The 20,588-nt window shown below is 42.6% G+C and overlaps 1 protein-coding gene across 1 annotated transcript in view; it reads right to left on the reverse strand.

Annotated features, from left to right (window-relative positions):
- CD86 (CD86 molecule) overlaps nt 1–13,201 on the reverse strand; it is a gene marked incomplete at its 3' end in the record, with an annotated part of 40,116 nt that extends 26,915 nt beyond the window's left edge. Inside the window, exon 1 of the mRNA XM_079705177.1 lies at nt 13,128–13,201. Within this exon, the coding sequence (XP_079561303.1) occupies nt 13,128–13,144 (17 nt within the window). The 5' untranslated portion in view covers nt 13,145–13,201. The remainder of the gene's footprint in view (nt 1–13,127) is intronic.
- Nucleotides 13,202–20,588: the final 7,387 nt, after the last annotated feature.

Genomic DNA, 20,588 nt, shown 5'->3' on the forward strand with positions numbered 1-20,588 from the left:
TTGTTGTATAACTATCACCACCACCCATCTCCAGAACTTCTTTCATCTTGCCAAAATTAAACTCTGTACCCGTTAAGCACTAACTCCACACTCTCCCCCACCCCTCCGTCCCTGGCAACCACCATTCTACCTTCTGTCTCCATGCATCTGACTACTCTAGGGGCCTCATGTAAGTAGAATCAGACAATATTTTTCTTTTTGTATCTGGCTTATTTCACTTAGCGTAACGTATTCAAGGTTCAACCATGTTGTAGCATATGTCAGAATTTCCTTCCTTTTTAAAGCTGAATAATATTCCATTGTATATATATGCACATTTTGTTTATCCATTCAACTGTTGATGGACATCTGAGCTGCTTCCTCCTTTTGGCTGTTGTGAATAATGCTATGATCATGGATGTGCGAATATCTCTTTGAGATCTTGCTTTCATTTCTTTCAGGTATATACTCGAAAGTGGAATTACTGGATCATATGGTAATTCTATTGTTAATTTTGGGGGGAACTTCCATATTGTTTCTCATAGCGGCTGTACCATTTTACATTCTCATTAACCGTATACAAGAGTTGCAATTCTCCACATCCTTGCCAACACTTGTTATTTTCTGTATTTTTTTCTTTAGTACCCATGCTAATGGGTGTGAGGTGGTTCTCACTGTAATTTTAAAATGAATTTCTTTTATTCTGAGTATGAGCGTCTTTTCAAATGTATGAGAGATAATATTTCCTGTTCGATATCTGTACATTTCTTTTTCCTACTATTAACTTGGGTCTTTGGCCTTTTTTCTTATTGATTTCTAGGAGCTCTTTTATATTTAAAAAATTAGTGCTGATTAATAAACAATTAGAAAATTAGTGCTTTGTGACAGTGAATTGCAAATATATTCAGTTGCTGAAGCACACAGTAGGTGTTCAGTCTATGCACCTCATGCTCTCTCCCAATTTCTCTGCCTTCCTTCCAGTGATTTCAATAGGTTTCAGAACTCAGGCATTATCTTTTGGGCCAGAGCTGACACCACTCAGTGGTAGAGTCTGGAAAAAGAGTTCTCTGTTTTTTTAATTGAAGTATATAGTTGATTTACAACACTGTGTTCATTTCTGGTGTGCAGCCTAGTGATTCAGTTATATATACATACATATATATATATATATATATATTCTTTTTCAGATTATTTTCCATATGGCTTATTACAAGATATTGAATATAGTTCCTTGTGCTATACAGTAGGACCTTGTAGATTATCTATTTCATATATAGTAGTTTGTATCTGCTAATCCCAAACTCCTAATTTATCCCTGTCCCCCTTCCTCCTTTGGTAACCATAAGTTTGTTTCCTATGTTTGTGAGTCTGTTTCTGTTTTGTAAATAAGTTCATTTATATCATTTTTTTTAGATTCCACATGTAAGTGATATCATATGATATTTGTCTTTTCTCTGTCTGACTTACTTCACTTAGTATGATAATCTCTAGGTCCATCCATGTTGCTGCAAATGGCATTATTTCATTCTTTTTTACGGCTGAGTAATAGTCCATTGTATATATGTACTACATCTTCTTTATCCATTCATTCATCTGTCAGTGGACATTTAGGTTGCTTCCATGGCTTGGCTATTGTAAATAGTGCTGCAGTGAACACTGAGGTGCATGTATCTTTTTGAATTAGAGTTTTCTCCGGATATATGCCCAAGAGTGGGATTGCTGGATCATATGGTAAATGGGTTTTCTGTTTGATTCCTGTGTACTTCCTCATCCTAAATCACCGCCAGCATCCTATTTATCATAGAATCTGAGGACTAGGAACACTTTGAGTCTGAACTCCCACCTAGTGTAAAAATCTCCCATTGTTTGCAAACCAAATATCAGTATGCTTGACGTAATCAAAGATATTTTTCCCCTGGGTGATGTGTCGAACAGGGACACACAATCAATGCAGGGGACATGGGTTCGAGCCCTGGTCCAGGAGGATCCCACATGCCGTGGAGCAACTAAGCCCGTGTGCCACAACTACTGAGCCCACACACCACAACTACTGAAGCCCATGTGCTCTGGGGCCCATGTGCCGCAACTACTGAAGCCCACATGCTTAGAGCCCATGCTCCACAACAAGAGAAGCCACCGCAATGAGAAGCCCACATACCACAACAAAGAGTAGCCCTTGCTCGCCACAACTAGAGAAAGCCCATGCACAGCAACAAAGACCCAACGCAGCCAAAAGAAGAAAAAAGAATGAAATTCTGCCATCTGCAACAATGCGGATGGACCTAGAGGGTATTATGCTCAGTGAAATAAGTCAAACAGAGAAAGACAAATACTCTACGTTATCACTCGTATGTGGAATCTAAAAAATAAAACAAACTAATATATGTAAAAAAACAGAAACAGATGGTTATAGAGAACAAACTAGTGGTTACCAGTGGGGAGAGGGAAGGGGGGAGGGGTGAGAGGGGTAGGGGATTAAAGGGTACAAACTACTATGTATAAAATAAAATGTATATGTATAAATAAGCAACAAGGATATACTGTGCAGCACAGGGAAATGTAGCCCATCATTTTGTAATAACTTTAAATGGAGTATAACCTATAAAATATTGAATCACTATGTTGTACACCTGAAACTAATATAATGTTGTAAATCAACTATACTTCAATAAAAATAAATAAATAAATAATTTTAAAAATTCAAAAAAAATTATATTTTGTTATAAATTTAATGAATCACCTTTAATTCAAGCAATTACATGAAAGTGGTATGGCCCTGGGAAATCCTGGACGGATGGTCCCTGTAATTCGTGCAGTGGGGAGGAGCACTGGGTATGAGAAGGAAGTCAACATCGTTTCTGACTTCTCTGTTTGGAAACTCTTTCTTCCCAAGTGAGAAGCGGCCTCTCCTTAACTTCCTCTCATTGATACTGGTGTTGTTCTCTCAAACTATGCAGAATTAGTCTACCACACTTCTATCTAAGCCCTTCATGGATTTGGGGGGTAGAGATCATGTTTGTTCTCAAAATCCTGGCCCAGCAGTGACATTCCTAGTAAACTTCACTAACATTAATTTGGAGACTGCCCACCATCCTGGCCAACATTTTAGACACTTAGTTTATCAGAGGCCCTATTAAAATGTAGGGCTAAAACACTTGAGATTGACATGATTCTCTCTTATACAGTATAAATGCCCCATGTAAAAAATTTCTCTCACCTCTAGCCATGGAGTGTGCGTGAGGGTGGAGGCTTGACTTAGGAAGCCAGTTTTCTTCAATGTCATCGGCTCTGAAGAAGAGCAGAAATGTCACTGCTTCCTGTGCAATGAACTCTTAACCCCAACTATGAGTCACTGCTTTTTCCAGAGGGCCTGAGAAGTAGACACTCTAGCCTTTGGAGGGAGAGAGCAAAAAGGGGAATGGGAGAGGAAAGAACCTAAGAATTTACAGGGAGGATTCTCTGAGAGGAGATTTCTGTCAGCTATGAGCAGAGTAAAGTCTGTAGGTGTGTGAACTGGTCAAAAACCTAGAATGAGTAGCTTCCATTTAGCTGGAGGTTCACTTCAGAAACCAAAGAAAAGTACCCATCAGACACTACTTTCCCTTGCTTTAAATACCTGGCCATCATAGAATGTGAGTGAGAGTCAGCTGAATGACTAAGTATATTATTATGCCCCACAACAAGGTGAGATTATTTCTCCCCATGTTACAGATGAAGAAATGGAGTTTCAGAGAGGTTAAAGAAAGTTCTGAGTCACCTGGAGGTTGAGATTGAGATTGAGAGGTGGAGATCTGAGGTTGAGGTTTAAACCTGCACAGCCTCCTTGCATTCTTTTTAAATTCTTTTGAGGTAACATTGGTTAATAACATTATATAAGGTTCATGCCTACAACATTATATTTCCACTTCTGTATACACTACAGCTTGCTCACCACCAAAAATTTAGTTTCCATCCGTCACTCGCTGTGTTCTTTTTAACACTGGTGTGGTTCCTTTAAAAGTTCCAGCTGGTTTCAGATGTGCTGTAGGACCCAGTGAAAGGATCCCAGTTCTACCCTCTCAGGACAACAGGGGAGCAGCACATCCCTGGGGCCAAGTGTGATGGTGGCTCCTGGAATCAGAGTGTGACACTCAGGGGGACAGGCTGGGCTGTGGGCAGGAGGGAGCCATAAGTGTTCCTGTGTATCAAGAAAAGTTCTGTCCTGAGCTGCCATTCAGTCCACAAATATTGCTTGAGCACCCACTATGTGCCAGGCGGAGAATGCTCCTCTCCATTCCAGCCCTAGACAGGTAATCAGTTTCCTGGCCTGGGCTGACCTCCAGATACATGTTACTGTGTTTCAGCTAAGCTTCACCTAGAAGAGCTCAGGGAACTACAGGTATTGGGGCAGAAAAAGGAGAGGATTAAGAAGAGTTCTTTTTCATCTCAGGTCTGCAGGAGGATGTGGGATCTAGTTCAGGCAAAAGGCAGTATGCAGAGGTGTGGTGTAGGGGTGGCCAGCCATGGGGTGGGACGGGGGAGCACAGACATGATGACTCAGGAAGTGAGAGAAGGATTCCAAGGCAGAAGTTGGGGAGCAACAAAAAAATTTCCCTATTTCTCAACTTTGTCTAAAATATTAGTGGTGATCAGGGCACAAGGAAAAATGATGATAGGTTTGTTGGTGTCTAAGGAAGGTTGTTCATTGAGACCGTCTCCTGCCAACATGTAGTGAATTTGCTCAGCATCAGGCTTGTTCTAGAGGTTATGGGGGAGTGTAAAGATGTACAGGCCTTGGTCCCTGACCCAGCACTAAAAAGAGAAACAGAATGTCCACAAATAGCTACCATTCAAGCTCCAGGCCAGTGTGGAAGGTGGACTCATTTATCTTCTCCTGGCACATACGAGAGTCCTTGTTCCGAGCGAAGCGGGAGACGCCACAACCTCCGTGGAGGGAGGACTAGATGGGCCTCAGCCCAGTGCTCAGGCCCTGGCCCTTTGCCTTCTGCCAGCTCACACTGTGACTGGACAAGCCAGGTGTGCTGGATGGGCACAGCCAGCCGGATGAGAAGAGAGTGAAGACCAGGAGGAGGACAAGGCTTCCCCAGGGCTTTGGCTGGCCTTGGGGTGACGTGCTGCATGAATCACTTCTCAGGGCACCAGAACCTGAAGCTCTACCTTTAGAGCAGCTATGATAACCTCTGAGGCCCTGGGAGGAATAGGGTAGGCTTATTTCCTTTTTTTACGAAGTTTCTGAACTGCAAAATAAGAAGGTTGCTGGGACTTGACTGTATCTGAATTTTAACTTCTGACAGGGTGTCTCATGATATGCTTGAGAGCAATGGAGAAATATGGGATATACACTCGTACAATTATTTGGCTGAAAAGCTGTGCCCTAATGTCGTTCATTCATTTAACAAATATTTAGGGAGCCAGGCCTTGTGCTGGGTGCTGGGAATAGAATGATGAGCAAAACCAGAAAGGACTCCTTTTCATGTGGTTGCTTACAGTTTAGCAGAGGAGCAGGATAATGATCATACAAATAAATGTAAAATTACAATGATGACAAGTGCTACAGAGGAGAGGTTCATGGTACTTTGAGGGCCCATAATAGGTCTAGTCTAAACTTTGAAGAATGTTGTGATAGATTAAAGATGGACACATAGTCTTTGCTAATCTCCTCTCTTGAGTCTGGGCTGGCCTTAGAGGCTTGTTTGACCAATAGAGTGCACTAGAAGGGATGTTTAGGATTTCTGGGGCTAGGTCAAAAGAAGCCTTGCAGCTTCTGTCTTTCTTGGAATACTCATGTAAGATGTCCCACTACTGAGACCACCATGCTGGAGAGGCCATGTGTAGGTGTTTGGGTCAATAGACCCAGCTGAACCCAGCCTTCCAGCCATCTCTTCCATGCCACCAGACATGTGAATAAAACCTTGAATCATCTAGATCAGAGGTCAGCAAACTGCAGTGTGAAGACCAAATCAGGCTATCACCTATTTTTACAAATAAAGTTTTGTTGGACTACAGCCGTACCCATTTATTTAATTATTATCTATGACTGCTTCTGTACTACAATGGTAGAATTGAGTAGCTGTGACACAGACCATATGGCCTGCAAAGCTGAAAATACTTTCTATGTGGCCTTTTATAGAAAAAAAAATACTGACCCTTGCTCTAGATCAGCACTGTCTAAGAGAAATATAATGCAAGCCACATATGTAATTTGAAAATATCTAGTAGCTGCATTAAAAAATTCAAAAGAAATAGGTGAAATTAATTTGAATAATATATTTTGTTTAATCCAATATACCTAATATAATAACCTCAACATGTGATCAGTATAAAAATTATTAATGGATATTTTACATTCTTTTTTCTGTACTAAATCTTCAAAATCTTGTGGGTACTTTATACCTACAACAACTCTCAATTAAGATGAGCTACCTTTCAAGCAGTCAGTAGCTGCATGTGGCTAGTGGCCACTGAATTGGACAGTGTACTTCCAGACTAGCCCATTCATCAGTTTAATACCGCCAAGTGACCTCAATTGATGCCCTGAGGACCAGAAAAATCACTCAGAAGCCTGCCCAAATTTCTGATTCCCACATTGTGAAAGAGTAAGGTATTCATTGTTGTAAGCTGCTAAGTTTGGGGGCAGTTTGTGATGCATCAATAGGTAAACAGAGCAGATTGAATAGGTGCTAAGTAGGTGAAGGGTTGGGGGGGGTGACTTGGAAGGATGCTATGCAAAGGGAATAGCATGTGCAAAGGCACTGAGGGCACATGAGAGGAGGTCAATGTGGAGAGAGCAGTGGAGGACAAGATTGGAGAGGTCGGCAAGGGTCAGACCATGCTCATTTTATGGGTCAGTTAAGGATTTTGGTCTTTATTCTGAGAGCAACATCAACAGCAGAGGAGTGACATAATCAGGTTTGCATTTTGAAGATGACTGGCTGCTGTGTAGCAAATGGATAGTAGGGAAGCCAGGGCAGAGGCCAGAAAACCAATCAGTTGGCTACTCTAGTTGTTTAAGTGAAAGAAGATGGCCTATGGTTGTGGTGGCAAAAGTAGATAGAAGTTTATAGGTTCAAGCAGGATTATAGCCAACAGGACATGGTGATGGGTTAAATATGGGGAATGAGGACAAGGTATTGATTGATTCATTCACTCAACAACTGAGTGCCAGGAACCATTCTTGTTTAATAGACTGATACCATGGTGGATGCTGTGGGGCTGATTTTTTACTTTTTCACTTTCACATATTTAGTAAAACTATGAATGAAAGCACAGAAGTCATACTTCTGCTTTCAAATGTGCAGATGTGCATAAAAATGTGCACAAGAATGAGCCAGATAGCTACTGGTCATTTGGTAAGCTGAATTAATATTTATAAAGCCTGAAAAGAAAGTGTGATACTAGCATGCTGAATCTCAGGGTACACATGAAGATCTGCACTTAAGTGAAGTAGTTAAGTAGACAATAGAGAAGTAGCTTATCCATAGTAAAGGTAAAAATCATATAAGCGTTCGCATGACAAGGCTAACCAAAAGTTAATTCACTCTTAGTGTAGAATGTGGTAAATGTGCTCTGTGCTAATCAGACCACATCACTTGTGGTATCACGGTCGGTTATACTTGAATGACAATGACAAATTAGAGTTTATCAAGGGATTCACCAGGGAATAGTGAAAGTATGTCAAATGAGGAACAGTTAAAAGGCCTGGGATTAACTAACTTAAAGAAGAGAAGCCTACAAGTACCTGATGGCCCTCTGCAAATATTTAATGGCCCTCCCACAGGAAGACACATGCACTGTTGTTAAAGGGCCAGTAGTTCCAATAATTGGAAGTTACAGGGAGCCAGAGCTCAGTTTCAGATAATGAAGGACTTTGAATAGAGTGGTACAACCAAGGACTGGACTTTCTTGTGAGATAATGAGCTCCTCATCACCAGACTTGCTTAAGCAAAAGTGGGGTAATAATGCAGAGAGACATTTTAAGAGAGATGCTTGAATTGGGTGGGTGGTTGAACTTCATAACTTTTAAGTTTACCTTGAAGCTTCTCATTCCATTCCCAGGAGGGAGGAAAAATAAGGGAGAAAACCTGGACGCACCACCTTTCCCTGCCCCCACCCAATTCCATTCCTCTTATTTTTATTTATTTATTTTTTTTTTTTGTGGTACGCGGGCCTCTCGCTGTTGTGGCCTCTCCTGTTGTGGAGCACAGGCTCCGGACGCGCAGGCTCAGCGGCCATGGCTCACGGGCCCAGCCGCTCCGCGGCATGTGGGATCTTCCCAGACTGGGGCACGAACCCGTGTCCTCTGCATCGGCAGGCGGACTCTCAACCACTGCACCACCAGGGAAGCCCCCTCTTATTTTTAGCATAGTATATGGTAGGGTGCATTTAGAGGATCCCAGGGTCTGTGGAGGGTCTGCTGAGCTGACATGTGGTCTAAGGCTTCAGAAGAGGTGGAGAACAGCAAGCACTCCTATAGTCCAGAAGGGTGGGGTGAAGATGGTGATAACTGACCTGGGACTTAAAAGTAGGTCAGATTTGGTCTCAGATCTGTCCTCTGGTGACAGGAAAAGAGTAAGCTAGGGGTGTTAGTGCTTGCTGGAGAGAGTCAAGTTCTGTTAGAGCAGATGAGGCTTCTACCCAGTGCTCCACCTAAGCCCACTCATTCTGATACTCCCACTCCAGAGACTTGTCAGCCTAGGCCACTGCGTAACAGAATCTTTCTAGGAGAATTTCTGTCTTCCTTTCATATTAGCAATTGTTGATTGTTCAGAACTCGATGTGGTGGCTATCTGCCTCTGTCCTTGAAAGCCTTTGCAAGCTTCCAACAATTCTTCCCAGGACAGCCCTTCAAACAGATTCCTGAAGAAGTACCATCCTAGGCATGCAGTTAATGTGTCTCAAAAAACTGCTGCCTCAGGCTTCCCTGGTGGCGCAGTGGTTGAGAGTCCGCCTGCCGATGCGGGGGACACGGGTTCGTGCCCCAGTCCGGGAAGATCCCACATGCCGCGGCGCGGCTAGGCCCGTGAGCCATGGCCGCTGGGCCTGCGCGTCCGGACCCTGTGCTCCGCAACGGGAGAGGCCAGAGCAGTGAGAGGTCCACGTAATGCAAAAAATAAAACAAAAAACAAAAAAAACTGCTGCCTCCTGATGAACCACTTTTAAATGTTTGATTGCGTTTAACTGGATAAATATTTTATCCATATTCTTGAGGTGCACACACATGTATAAGAACAGAGGCAGAACCCTGTGTTCAATGTTTCTTACTAGTATAAAAGTCTTTGGCAACTTCCTAAGCCACAATCAAATATAGTAATGTTATGACACCTGGAAATATGGGAAGGACCATGGTCTTTTTATAGGACAGTAAGAAAATCAGGCTGGACTGGAAGAGAGGTTGATGGTTGACTCTGGACAAATAATGGGAAATGAGTTTCTGTAAGCAGCGTAGGATAGCTTAACAAGGCCTAGAAAGTCAGATAAAGAGTTTATATTTGATTTGATAGAAAATTGGGAGTTTGGGATTAATAGTGTGGGAGCAAAAAAATTATGTAGTGAAAATTTAAAGAAAATAATCCTGTCAGTGGCCTGAGGAAGGAGGCAAGGGTTGATATCAGGGTGATCAAGAAAGACAATGTTAAAGGCTTGTAGACCTTGAGATGAAGAGGCTGAACCAGCTTAGGGGCAGCAGGCATGACATGAAAGAATATGGGCATGAGTGATGCCTTGATGAAAACGTGAACACTTCCTGGTGTCTGGTGGACATGGGAGGTGATTGGTATGGATACATGTCACCCATCCTGAGCTCTGCTTTCCTTGAGCTTCCCCACCAGCCACATCTCCTAGCTTAGGCTGGATCATATGTCTGAGTTGGTTTCCAGTCTCTTCTTGGAGCAAATCCCTTTGGGCCCTCATTGGCGGAGAAGTTTCTTACCTAACACTGCCTTCCTTTCATTAGCTGTCCTTTTCCTCACCCATTTGGGAGCACAGTGTTTCCACACAGATATGAGGGGAGCAGTATCAAAGATGCCTAGGTACAAAGAAGAAATGTCTAGGCAGATTCATAAGGAGCAGGGGGATGCTTTTCTTCACTCCCCAATATTGTAGGTAACTAAAGTCTTAAAATTGAGTCCATTCCCCTCACTTACCCAGAAGAAGGAGCGTAACATGGCAATAGTAATTAGCTTTTCCAGTCTCCCAACAGCAAGTTTGTGTATGAGACAGATGCCCAGTTTTCCTAGTCGTATCTAGAATCAGACCTTTCTGAGTCAAGAAGCACTGCTTTTTCAAATTATCAATGGTTTTGGAAACCACTTTTCCCCTTTTGCCAAAAAATTCCTATGGGTAAGTATCATGCAAAGTTTTACAAGTTCCTCTCTTTGAGTCTGTAAACATCCAATCAGGAGCTCTGCCTGCCATGAATAAGACCCACAGAACTTACCAAAAGGCAGCCATGACAATTCTGGCAACCTAAGGGAGCCCCTTCCTGTTCTCTCAGAACCAGAATCATGGTCAAAAAGAGAAAACCAAAGTTTCAAGGGCACAATCTGAGGGATGTTCCCTTCTCCCCATTCCATGTACTAACCCTACCCTGGTGCTTGGAATTCCCAAATTACTCATTCCTTGGGTAAAGGCATTTTTTGAAAGCCCCTGTTAAAATGCAAATGCTATCTGGAAAGGAGAAATGTCTTTTGTTTTTAGCTATTAAGAGTTAAGTTTGGGCTTCCCTGGTGGCAGAGTGGTTAAGAATCCACCTGCCAATGCAGGGGACATGGGTTCGAGCCCTGGTCTGGCAAGATCCCACATTCCGTGGAGCAACTAAGCCTGTGCGCCACAACTACTGAAGCCCGTATGCCTAGAGCCTGTGCTCCGCAACAAGAGAAGCCACTGCAATGAGAAGCCCACACACTGCAACGAAGAGTAGCCCCTGCTCATCGCAACTAGAGAAAAGCCTGCATGCAGCAATGAAGACCCATCGTAGCCAAAAACAAATAAATTAATTAATTAAAAAAGAGAAAAAAGTTAAGTTCAAGTTAATTTATCTAAATAGGAAATGGAACTCGGAAAGAAATCATATTCATGAAAGGAGGGAGAAGAACAGGGAATGGGACCTTTCCCATCTTGATGGGGAGACAGAAAGTGCTGGATACTTTTCTTCTTCTACATATATTCAAAATGGTGTCTCTCTCCCAAACCTCAGCCTAAGTATACTCTGATGTGCAGCTCAGAAGGTCTCTATATCAGATTTGAGATGAGAATAAGGGTCTAATAAAGGGTTATATGCTCAGCCTAGAGCCCTATCCGTCCTTCCTGGCCATGAAAGGTGAAGTGTCCCCATTTGCTTGGACTCTGAATGACTCCAGGAAACTCCCCACCACCTCCTCGCTTGTTTAGACATGTTTGCTCTAGTTCTGTGTCTTCACAGCTTCAATCTCCTGCCCCAGAGACCCCTAAACTCAACTCCCACCTCTATCTGATTTTTTTTTAATAAATTTATTTATTTGTTTATTTATTTTGGGCTGCATTGGGTCTTCGTTGCTGTGCACAGGCTTTCTCTAGTTTCAGAGAGTGGGGGCTACTCTTCGTTGCGGTGTGCGGGCCTCTCATTGCAGTGGCTTCTCTTGTTATGGGGCACGGGCTCTAAGGCACAGGCTCAGTAGTTGTGGCTCGCGGGGTCTAGAGCGCAGGGTCAGTAGTTGTGGCACATGTGCTTAGTTGCTCCACGGCATGTGGGATCTTCCCGGACCAGAGCTTGAACCCGTGTCGGCAGATTCTCAGCCACTGTGCCACCAGGGAAGCCCATCTAATTTTTGAAGCATGGTATCTGAACCTTGATTTTTCTCCTAAGGAATCTAGCTTGGCTCACCCTTTCACCTTTCATGTTCTCTCCCCTCCCACCCTAGCCTCAATTTCATGAAATCCAGTCCTCACCTCCACCAGGAGGGGACATCTGTTATCTGGGATATCAGAGGAACCAAAATATCAAGCTCAAAGGCATAGTTATTGAACAGTGAGCACAATCACAAAGAACCATTTCTTCTCTTCAAAGCACTGTTGCTATATGGTCATTTTTTAGTGTGACTATTTAATTAGCACTGTTTTCCCACTAGGTTAGAAGCTTCAGGAGGACAAGGACCATGTCTTTTATGCTCCCTGTTAGAAACCCGGTACCTAGGATGTAGGAAGCATTCAATAAATGTATTTAGAACACACAAATGAGCAGAGATTTGAAAAAGCTTCCATTATAAACAGAATAGCTCATGTAAATAGAGTTAGTGGTATCTGTAGCAGCAAACAGAAGATATAATAATAAAACTGTGAACTTGTGCACATAATTAAATTGACTTATTTTAGTCCAGAGCCTGAGTCCCAAGATTGAAGTTGGGAGGAACAGGTCAACTCCTCAGTTATTACAATTTGAGAGGAGTGGGAAGTTCCCTTGGCCAAAAATTATTTTCACCTGTCTCTCCAGAGCCTTAAATAACCATTAGTGGAGGCGCTATTTTAAGCCTATTTGCAAATGCAAATATGTTCATGGTATACAGAACATGATAAACCACTGCCTGGGCTCTCTTTTGACCTAGGACTATTTCTTTCCAAATAAGCTATTGGTCTCTGGTGCCAAAAGGGGCCAATATTGGGATGGGGCACTTGGATGGGAAGAAGAAATGGGCAAAGATTTCTGGACAGGAGAAGGGAAAGGCCAAACAAGAAAGCAGAGGCCATTTCAGAGGGTGTAAGTTTTGTCCCCATCCTCTGGACTTTCTGCTGGCACAAGGGGCTCAGTCAGGGCTAGCATACTTGGACAATTTCTCCTGGAGCAGAGCTGCTTGTAGCCCCCAGCACTCCAAGGCCAAGAGCGGCTGCCAGTTGTTTGGTAAGTGGTGCCCTCTATTTCCTGCCTGTCATGTCTCTTAGCTCACCAAAGCAGACAAAGGGATCTGACTGAAAGAGACACGTTTCGATAATGTCCCACCTCCGACGTAGCCAGTCTGAGAATCAAGCCTGATGGTCAAAGGTTTTAAGCACATACCCCTCACCCCTTCTTACCCACTCCCTTGTTGGCTGTCAGCCCCACCTCTGAACATCTGCCCCAGATGCAGCTTGATCCCGTACCATGCTCTCCCAGGCATACAAGCTTCATAAGAACATACCTGTCACAAATGCCCATCCACTGCAGCTCCCAGAGACCAGAGGCATAAGCCCAGTGGCATTCCCGAGGAACACAGAAGCAAGATATTAAGAATAAACGAAGAGGAGCCTTTGTGAGCTCCCCATACCTCCTAACACTCCTAGTAGAGAGAGAATGTCAGGGCTGAGGCTAGATCTCAGATGCAGAAAGGGGAACTGACCAGAGAGAAATAACACCACAGACAGTGGCAGTGTTCTCGCTGGTTCCAGATAACTTCTGCTGACAGGTGGGCATTTCCACTGATGAGAATGACTACAAATGCACTCCTGAGAGCGAGTGACTGTAAAGCCCTGAGGAAACCCCCCAAAGACAGCCCCGCCACAAACATGGCAAAGACACCTTCTCTGACAGATTACAGAGGTCTACAGGTAAAGAGTCAGCTCAGTTCAGCAAATGTTTTACTGGGCAGCCATGTGCCAGATACTGTGTCTGGCTCGGCCAGGTTGCAGGAGACAGTCCTCAACGAGAGAGAGCAGAGAGTCCCGGTGTTTCACCTGTCACCTTCCCCACAAAGTCATTCATTGAGTACCACTCCATGGATCCTGCGAGAACCCAATGAGCCTACACAGCCCCTATTTTCACATTACCCTAATCTAATCCTAATTGTCGTAGCCTAGAATGTTTGTTACCTTGGTTTGCTATTCCTGGAAGTGGATGGTACTCTTGAGTCTGGGGAAAAGTCACAAGAAGAAGTACGAAAGTATGTGAATTCCAAGTGGATTTTTCCAACTCCAGTGCTTAGGCAGAAATAGGCCTCACATATATAATCCTGCCCCAAACGCATAGCTTCTTTTTCTGACCCGATCAGACCCTACAGTGCCCTCTGCTCAATTTTGGGAGCAATTATGTGCCTCTGAGTCTGCAGCTCAGGAGAGAGGCAGCCCCCTCTGAGCATGCCTCCCCGCCTCTTGGAGGCTAGCTGTGCCCTGCGAGGCTGGAGAAATTAAGAGTGACAAAGTGAAAACTGCTTGATGTTGTCTGGGTGGAGGAGGTCCAACCAAGCAAGGACGTGTGGTGCAGGGGAAGTAGTGCGGGTTTGGAACTGGTGGTCAGCCCAAGGGCAAATCCTGGCTTGAGCCACTGGACCCTGGGCAAGTTATTGAACGCCTCCCAGTCTCAGTCTTCTCATCTATGAATTGTGACTAGTAATAGCTTCCTTGCTGCGTTGTTGTGAAAAACAAATGAGGTCTTGCATGTACATCACCCAACACAGAGCAAGCTCTGCACTATTTAGCCTTCATTACTACTTTCCTATCTTCTTTTTGGACTTTCCAATTCTCACTTTGACTTTTCCACAAAGATCTTCCTTCTATCACTGGAAAGGTGATGATCATTCTTCCCCACTACTTCCCCTCAGCCACTCTGTGTGCATACCTTGGAAACGTCATCCTTTACTCGAATAGGCCCCACCTGGGGTTTTCCTCTGGATTTTACAATCATATAGTTTTTAATTTGAAAGGGTCCATTTGGTTTCCTTATTGTAACACATGAAATTACCCCACCTATCAGAGCACAGGGAACTAATTCACATTCAACTTACTCTTCAAATTTTCTTCTCGTCCTTGTACTCAGCAGTCAAAATATAAGATTGACTAAATTGGAAAGTCCTGCTATCAAAATATTGAGCCAAACTTCAGTCATTCTAGGTACTAGTACCACTTCATACCCATGTAAAATCTGTACTATTCTTTGTACAATATTTTTCTCTTAACTTACTTTAAGTAAATTTATTTTAAAAGGAATCCTTATGTCAATACTAAAAATTTTAAAAAGCAGTATCATTTGCCATAAATAAAGGATGAATAAAAATAACACGCCACACTGGACTTTGGAATCACAGAGACCTGTGTTCAAACCTCAGCTCCAATAGTTAATAAATGTGTGTTCTTGGGGAAGTTACTTAACTTCTCTGAGCCTTAGTTTCCTCACAGAAGTAATACTAAGTATCTTATAAGCTTGTTGTGAGGGTCAAATAGGATGACATATATACATATATATACATGATACCTAGCACAGATTCTGGCAGGTAGTAGGTCCTTTTTTAAAAAAGGTTTTTTGTTTTCTTTTTTCCATATCCCTTCTTTCATACATTTATTTTAGTTCTTGCTTAGAGCAGCCTCCTCCAAAGCTGTAACATAGAAGTGCAGGGAGATGAGACAGGCAGCAGAAATAAAAGATGATACAGTGTCATGGAATTCTCCTACTCTATGACTTAATTTGAGTTGCAGGGTTGTTTAAGGGACCTCAGAAGTCATTCCAGTCTCTCACTCAAGTAACGACCCCCCTCGATATCATCTCTGATAGATGGATGTCCAGTCTTTGCTTTTTCACTAATATTAGAAAACTCACTACCTGATAAGACAGTTATAAGACAAAGGTCTTCTTCAGAGAAAGACAAATACCATACTATATCGCTCATATGTGGAATCTAATTTTTAAAAACGATATAAATGAACTTATTTACAAAACAGAAACAGACTCACAGACATCAAAAACAAACTTATGGTTACCAAAGGGGAAACATGGTGGGGAGGAATAAATTGGGAACTTGGGATTAACATACACACACTACTATATATAAAATAGCTAACCAAGAAGGACCTAATGTATAGCACAGAAACTCTACTCAATAATCTGTAATAACCTATATGGGAAAAGAATCTGAAAAAGAATGAATGTATGTATATGTATGACTGAATCGCTGTGCTGTACACCTGAAACTAACAAAACATTGTAAATCAACTATCCTCCAATAAAATTAATTTTAAAAAAAGACAAAGATCTTCTTTATAATAATCCCAAATCTCTCACTCCTTACTCCTCACCCCCATAAGTACCATCTAGTTGTCCTTGACATGTTTTCTAGAACTACCAGAATATATGTATGTGTGTGTCTATATCTATATCTGTATCTATATCTATCTAGATATAAATTCCTCCAAATAGTCAAAAGCAGATATTATAAATTTCCTTAATAGTCTCTTCTCTCAACTAAATATGGTCAGTGTCCTCAACTGTTCGTCATATGATTTGGTCTCTAGAACCCTAATCAACTTGGTGGCTCTCGCACTGGCACCCATCTCCCTGAGTTTGTCAACTGTCTCTTTGCTCACAGAATGAAAGGGGCAGTGAAAAGATCCCTTTTGTTAATGAGTCAGAGATCAAATTAGCCTGTAAATAGTTGCATTGGGAGGTTGGCTGACCATGATTTTTTTCACTTGTCGAGTCAGATCACCACCCTCTGGCCCCATCTTGTTTGTGTATCAGTATTTGGGGCCAGCGTTCAGCCAATCGAAATTACTCTGAATCCCACATATGTCATCCATTGTAAATTAGCCATCCCTCCAAGCCTGTGCCACTTGAATATCTGATAAGGAGGCCTTACCAAGGGTCATCAGAGCCAAGGACAGAGAAGGTTCAACAGTGATGGTGGTCAACAGTTTCAAATGCTAAGAGGTCAAACAAAATGAAGATCAGTTCCTTGTGTTTAATGAGGAGGAAGTTGCTGGTAACCTCAGAAACCTGCCTTCTGTGTGGGGCTGCTTCCTCCACTGCCTCACTCCCAGATGCTCTAAGGTCTGAGGAGGCCAAGGCTACCAGGAAAGCAGCAGGAGGGGAGTGGCTTATAGATGGTGGCTGAGTGGAGGAAACAGATCCCTTCCCTATGTCCTTGCTCAGCTTTGCTCAAGAGATGTTCCTCTGGGAAAACATCGTTAGGGTCCACTCTGGGAGGCAAAGCTAGAAACCTGTAGTATTTGGAAACAGCCAAACACTTAGCTGAATTTTCCAATTCCATTCATATTTGTTGCTTTATATAAATGGCTTCCTGTGGCCAGTGGTCAGGAGGCACTCTAAAAGTATTCCAGGTGGTGGTTCTGATACCGGATAAAATAGTTTCCACAAATAATTGTAGAGAAATGATTTATTGAAATGTTAATTAGTGTTTGTTTTCTGAGCTTCCTTGACACAGAGGTTTTTGCAGAGAAGAAAGCAGAAGAGACCTAAAGTCAAAGGCACTTCTGGACTTTTGTGAAAGCCCCTGGAAAAGACAATACAGGTGCCCTAGAGGGTGAGAGACAACACAGAGAGTGCTTTTGAGGTGCAGAAGGAAGGGAGAGAGGGCAGAGGGGCATGGGGCCCATGTGTAGTGGGAATCAGGCACCGCTCACACTGCTCCCAAAGAGACAACAACCTCAGGGGCAGTGGCTCATGCCTAGAGAGCCAGCCTCAGTAGGTGACCTCATTCCCCACCATGGCATGGGGCAAAGAGCTGCCAGACTTCACAGACCACTGTGGGCTAGAAAGTAAGGCTGCCAATGGCAACCAGTACAGACTAGGACTTCCACCACTTCTTAGGCACCAGGTAAACTTCCTGAATTCTGACTGGGCCACAAGAGGGGAAGGGCACCCCTGTATGATCAAGATGGAGTCTCTTGTCCGACTGGCAGAATGGGGGCTCAGAGTTGAGATTAAGAAATAGGAAAAGTGATCATCTCTTACACACTTGGATTCATGGACAGAAATTCATAGCCTACACATGGTATAATCCATGGAGGGGGCCCAAGATTGGACTGTAAACACAGTTTCTGAATTCTTCTTTATTTAGAAGTGATGCAGCCTAGGGCTGGGTCCTGTTCTTATTCCCAGCCTTGTCGCACAACCTCTAATAATGCAGGATGGTCAGCCACCCCAGCATCTGACTCTACTTTTAATGAAACTCTGCTGGGTCCACAAACAGGATTCCCTGACACCACCTGAGAAAGAGCATAGCACATTTGCTATGACATTTGCCTTTTACTGCTGTTGTAAAATTGTATTTTTAGAACCTTCCTCCTTAAAGCATAAACACACTAACCACTAAGAGAATGAAAAGACAAGCCAAAGACTGGGAGAAATATTTGTAAAACACAAATCTGGTAAAGGACTGGTATCTAAAATGAACAAAGAACTCTTAAATCTCAAAGATAAGAAAACAAACAACTCAATTTAAAAATGGCAAAAGATCCGATTATACAAAGTCACCAAATATATACTGATGGCAAATAAAGCATATGAAAAGATGCTCAGTTTCATATATCATTAGGGAGTTGCTGATTAAAACAACAACGAGCTACTAACTACATACCTGTTAGAATGGTTACAATTCACAAAACTGACAGTACCAAGTGCTGATAAGAGTGTGGGGCAAAAGGAACTCTCATTCACTGCTGGTAGGAATGCAAAATTATATAGGCGCTTTGGAACACAATCTGACAGTTTCTTATAAAACTTAACATAAGCCTACCATATGACCCAGCAGTCATGCTCCTAGGTATTTACCCAAATGAATTGAAAACTTATGTCCACACAAAAGCACACATGAATATTTACAGCAGCTTTACTCATAATTGCCAAAACTAGAAGCAACTAAGATGCCCTTTAATAAGTGAATGGATAAACAAACCGTGATATGTCTGCACAATGGGATATTATTCAGTGATTAAAAAATGAGCTATCAAGCCACAAAAAGACATGGCAGAACTTTAAATGCATATTGCTTGATGAAAGAAGGCAGTTTGAAAAGCATACATACTGTATGATTCCAACTAGATGACATTCTAAAAAAGACATAAACCATGGAGACAGTAGGAAGATCAGTGGTTGCCAGGGTACTTGAGGAGGGATGAATAGGTGGAGCACAGGGAATTTTTAGGGCAGGGAAACTACTCTGTATGATACTGTAATGGTAGATACAGGTTATTATAAATTTGTCAAAAGCCATAGAACACAAAGAGGGAGACAAAGTATGGACTTTAGTTAATAATAATGTATCAATATTTGTTCATTAATTGTAACAAATATACCACAGTAATGCAAGATGATAATAATAGGGGAAACTGTACAGTGTAGGGGGTATACGGGAATTCTCTGTATTATCTGCTTAATTTTTCTGTAAATCTAAAACTGTTTTAAAAATAAAATCTATTAATTAAACACAGACATGCACACTCATCACATGCAATGATTCCTGGTAAAGCAACCAAATGAACGATGTAACATTTTAGAGGGCTTCTAGACTAGTGGGTAAGAAATTAGCATGAATTTCACACTCCAGAGGTTCACTTCTCCATGTTGCACACTTATCAGATGCCATGCATAAAATGTTGCAGTGAATAATCTCCAGTTTTGTGGTTCTGCCCTCTAGTTTGACATTTTCTGCATCTTTCTGGTGCAGAGCCATAGATTTTTATGTCAATTCCTTAGGTAAATTAAAGAAAAAGCCCCCGTTGTTTTCTAAGGGCCAGATCAATTTAAAAAAATAGCTTTCAGTTCCATGTTTCTGGAGGAACATTCTTAGAAATAAAATGTTTCTTTTTTCTTTGAGGGGGAGATACAATCTTGACCTACACTTAAAATAGATTTTATATAGTTAAACATCAGAGTCTTTTTCTCTGAGCCCAAATTCTGCAGCCTCAGTATTTCTATTCTACAAGTGGGTCGACAAGGTAGGAGAGACCCTCACCCTTACAACCTCTAGCACGGGCTCCCCTCCCATCCTAGGCTGGCTTGTTTGGTCTCCCTAGCTGCCCCTCCTTCTATTCACTTTCTCATGATGCAAATTCACACCTATCATTCATGCATGCTAAGAAAGAGGCCATGTGTATTGTTTCTTAACTTGTATTTGATCAGCTTCTGAACACCGAAACTAGGACCCAGTGATACACTTTTGCCTAGATGTCCTCTAAGAAGTCAGAAAGGCAAGAGGCACAAACAGTTGTTTTGCAAGATTCTATCAAGTGAATACAAAACATTCTTCTCTCAAAATCACACGGTGGCTTAATATTCAGCAGCAAAATACGTCTATTTGGACTGAAGATTACATTAGCATGTATTGAAAAGTAGGTTAAGGAAAAAACTGTCGAAAGGGTAAGCGTCAGGGTACATGCATTTTAGAAAAAGAAGTACTGTTGTACCGGAGATGGGGGTGACCTTTAGATGAGATCTTACTTTAGTGGTCTGGCTGAGTGAGGAAAGGGAGGAAGATGGAGCTGGGGCGACAACCCCAGCATGTGAGGAGCCAGCCATACCACACTCAGGGTCTGAGAGGCATCGGTGGTCTGGTGGAGACAGGGCAGAATGGGGTGGGGGTGTGCTACGACACACCCAGAATCAGGAGTTTCTGAGAAGTGTGATATCTACAGTGTGGTGAATGGAGATACTGCCTTGTTTGTCCCCATGGAACAAGGCCCTTCACTGGGGGACAGGCCCTAGGGACCAGCGGGGAACTGGACCACAGGTCAGAAACAAGGTTAAGCCAGAGAAGAACGGCAGCTTAAGGGAACCAAGGAATTCACAACTCAGTGGACAGAGACCAGGATTATACCAGCAAGATCACATCCAGAGCATCCCTCCTGCCTTGCCTGCCTGCTGAGTGTACAAACAT

The sequence above is a fragment of the Hyperoodon ampullatus genome (genome assembly GCF_949752795.1).
Source record: "Hyperoodon ampullatus genome assembly, chromosome: 5".
Taxonomy (NCBI): domain Eukaryota; kingdom Metazoa; phylum Chordata; class Mammalia; order Artiodactyla; family Ziphiidae; genus Hyperoodon; species Hyperoodon ampullatus.